Below are 3,413 nucleotides of genomic sequence, written 5' to 3' on the forward strand. Positions count from 1 at the left end.
TAAAAAAAATTTAGCTTATTCTGATAATTTTATCATCAATTAATTGATTAAATTATCATCATCATCATCATATCATATTTGAAAGATGGGAATGATAAAGGAATTATTAACAGCTCTTATCATTCCTTATCTGTCAACGATTAGAAAATTTTTCAAAACAATATCAATGTCTTAGACAATCATTATTGTATCATAAATTTTATCAATCTAGAAAAAGCATAGGAAAAGATAATTTCACGAATTTTATCAGCTTACTTTTGTTTTTTTTTTCATTTTTAGGAGATAATTATAAGCAATACTGGTTATCTGATAAATTTATGTCATTTGATATTGGTTATCTTCTGCAGACTCGTGAGATCTAATCCTCAGGATGGAATTAAAATCATTCGTTTATGGCAATCATGGACATTTTACTTCGAAATTTGATTAATGCCGACTATGTATATCATTCATAGTTATACATAATCACCCTAGAAATGCTTCTGGTGACATCGTTCCAGGTTTCATTGTTTTGATAGCCACTTCTACCATACCTCGCCATTTACCGTACCACACATCACCGAAATTTCCATCTCCCAACTTCCTTTTTAGCTGAAGCTGATTTCGTGGGATCTCCCAGTTCTGAAGCAGGTGAATGAATGTTGCATTTTCCCATCTAACACCAAGAAAGAAGTAAAGCTGAACTCAGTCATCTCTAACAATGACCTTGTTAATGAGAAAATATCTTGCAACAAATCGGAAAAACACCAACCTGTTGCGTATCATGGGAAAGATCAGGACGAGTGGGAGCAATGCGTGGTGCTGGAAACGATAACTGACAGCAAAGACCATCAGCCACTTCTGCAACAACATCATTCACAAAAAAAAAAAACGGCGCCAAAACAGAAGACAAATATTAAATACATGAGATATCATGATTAATGCCATTGTCGCTATAAGAAAACATATTAATCAAATTCATTTGCCTGAATAATAACTGACGAGATCCCTGAGAGTTGCAAAAGTCCTTCTAGTTGTAATAAAGAAACCTGCGTCGCCATCCAATCTGAATGAAAAACAGAAACACAGTTACACAAAATATGGTGTCGAGTTTTTGAATTATTCCATAACGAATTGCTTATAACATAACAATTAAAACCCACCCTTGCTTAGTACTGCACAGTGTGAAAAGGAAAATGCATGAAATAATTCGCGAGAAGGGATTCTAAAATCGCAATGAATTGCATCATTTACAAAGAAGTATAGTCAACCATATTCTAACAAGACATGCAATCTACGCGAGAATACGAACCGTTTGATTTTGTAATGTTTCACAGTACCTCCACGCTGATCGTCCGAATCTCTAATTGTGAGAGCATATTCCCGGGTATCTGCTTCTCGCTCACGTATAAGAAAGGTTCCTTTCGGTAGGTTACTTGCCAAAACTAATCTTTCAGCTCGATTGCGCGCAATTCGACCGGCGAACCATCCGAAAGTAAGACGATGAAACTCATCTATTTTATATGAAAAACATGGATAGAAAAAAAAGTTTGCAAGTAGACCATACGATTACTACATTTCAAAATATGATACATGACAATCCTTGAAAGTGGCAGGCGTAAATGCCTAAATTAAGTGTGCATCACACTGGAAAAAAGATTAAAAAGGTTAATAACAGCGAACCATATAAAACCTAGAAATCGGATGGTATAATAACAACTTACTCCTCACTCTCTACTGTTTGTTGTCTTGCGACAAAATTTCGTGGAACATACCCAGTACCTCCTTTCGAATGTCTTACATACCACCAATCTGAGTTACTGAAATTATGACTTCAGTAACCATTTCTATAACGCTTAATGGAAATGAAGTCAATTAAGTGTACTGCAAACAACAAAACTCAATTACTGTGCAGTGAACCAAAGAAAAGAGACCTCTGATCTAACAAATACATGACATCGCCTTTTCTAAAGCTGAGATCACCATCTGCTCGTGACTCATAAGCGTACAAAGCAACCAAGACCTCTTTGGCGGGAGTTGGATCTGGAAACCAAAATAACTAAAAAAAGAATGAAAAATTTCCAAAAACTACTTTTTCCATCTTCGTCCATCTGGCAAACAATTACTTTTTTAGCTTCAATTAGTTCTTCTTAAAATCCAAATCTGTATCATGGTTGAAGACCTTGCAAGCCACGATTTTCATGTCTTCGAGGAGTCAATGCTTCGCTACAGTTTGCTTCTTTAAGTGGTTCAACGCTATCGCGATCGGCAAGGAATTTCGGAGAACTACGTTCATTGCGAATACCTGATGAAGGCGACGACTGACGCCGTGATCCAGAGAAACAATTACCCATATCTCTGCAAGGCTCACATTATGCAACATATCAGTAAAGTGCTTCACAGTTGCTATCTTCCACAAGGGAAGCGATTGATGTTACAGTAAAACTTGAAACATAATTTGTACAGGGTAAAAACAGAGACAAGGATTCACTGCATTCACTGCAGTGAGATTTCAACCACCAAAACAACCCAAGTAATAACAGCAATAATATCAAGAGATTGTCTCCCAAAGGATTTCTGTCAAAATAATCATTTTAAAGTTGACTACTGTCCACCATTACTTGTTAACATGAATATGCTACTTGAAAAGCAATCTCTGAAAGACAAAATGAATGTTTTATAGGAAGACTACGTCAAAAAAATACACTGCAGGCCTAATGCTCCTTTCGTTGATGCTGTTTGTTCCCAATATTCTCTTTTAGCAAAATTTCACTCCGTCTGAGACAAATTCAATATATTATTACAGTATTCTTGGCAAATTTTCTGAAAAATTAAATTAATTTAACAAATTGCAAAGATGATACTGAAATAAGACAGAAGCACTTCCACAATCAGTCCGTCCTTCTTGTTTCGGTCTCATAAACAAAATGTACTTCCTGCAGCGTGTAAAACTTGCGCCATAAATAAAATATAGGATAGGAAGATAATTCATACCTGCACCTGAAACGGCCTCACAATACAATTAACAAATTAATATTTCAATTTTTATTAAATACCACAAACAGATCGAACAACTTCATAAACATACTGAATAGCAAAGATTTAGAAAAATATATCATGTCTTACATTGCATGTATAAGGTGACTAGAGGAAACACTCGCGACACAAATTAAGCAGATATACTTTATTCTTCACGTTACGCACTACTAATAAACCAAAAAAAAAAGAAATTTCTAATAAATTTATTGAAAAGAATCCTTCAAATTCATAAATACCTTCAAATTCATAAATATTGGTTGATATGATTTAACTGTAACTAAAACTTCACAACTGATTCAATGATTATATATATATATATATATATATATATATATATATATATATATGTATATGTATATATATATATATATATATATATATATATATATATATAT

The 3,413-nt window shown here is 33.9% G+C and overlaps 1 protein-coding gene across 1 annotated transcript in view; it reads right to left on the bottom strand.

Moving 5' to 3' along the window:
• LOAG_17453 (TK protein kinase) overlaps window positions 1–2,333 on the bottom strand; it is a gene marked incomplete at both ends in the record, with an annotated part of 4,331 nt that extends 1,998 nt beyond the window's left edge. The window contains 7 exons of the mRNA XM_020450115.1: window positions 470–621; window positions 752–840; window positions 966–1,045; window positions 1,292–1,493; window positions 1,711–1,799; window positions 1,914–2,022; window positions 2,162–2,333. Coding sequence (XP_020306260.1) covers window positions 470–621; window positions 752–840; window positions 966–1,045; window positions 1,292–1,493; window positions 1,711–1,799; window positions 1,914–2,022; window positions 2,162–2,333 — 893 coding nt within the window. The remainder of the gene's footprint in view (window positions 1–469; window positions 622–751; window positions 841–965; window positions 1,046–1,291; window positions 1,494–1,710; window positions 1,800–1,913; window positions 2,023–2,161) is intronic.
• Window positions 2,334–3,413: the final 1,080 nt, after the last annotated feature.

The sequence above is a fragment of the Loa loa genome (genome assembly GCF_000183805.2).
Source record: "Loa loa unplaced genomic scaffold supercont3.77, whole genome shotgun sequence".
Classification (NCBI taxonomy): Eukaryota; Metazoa; Nematoda; class Chromadorea; order Rhabditida; family Onchocercidae; genus Loa; species Loa loa.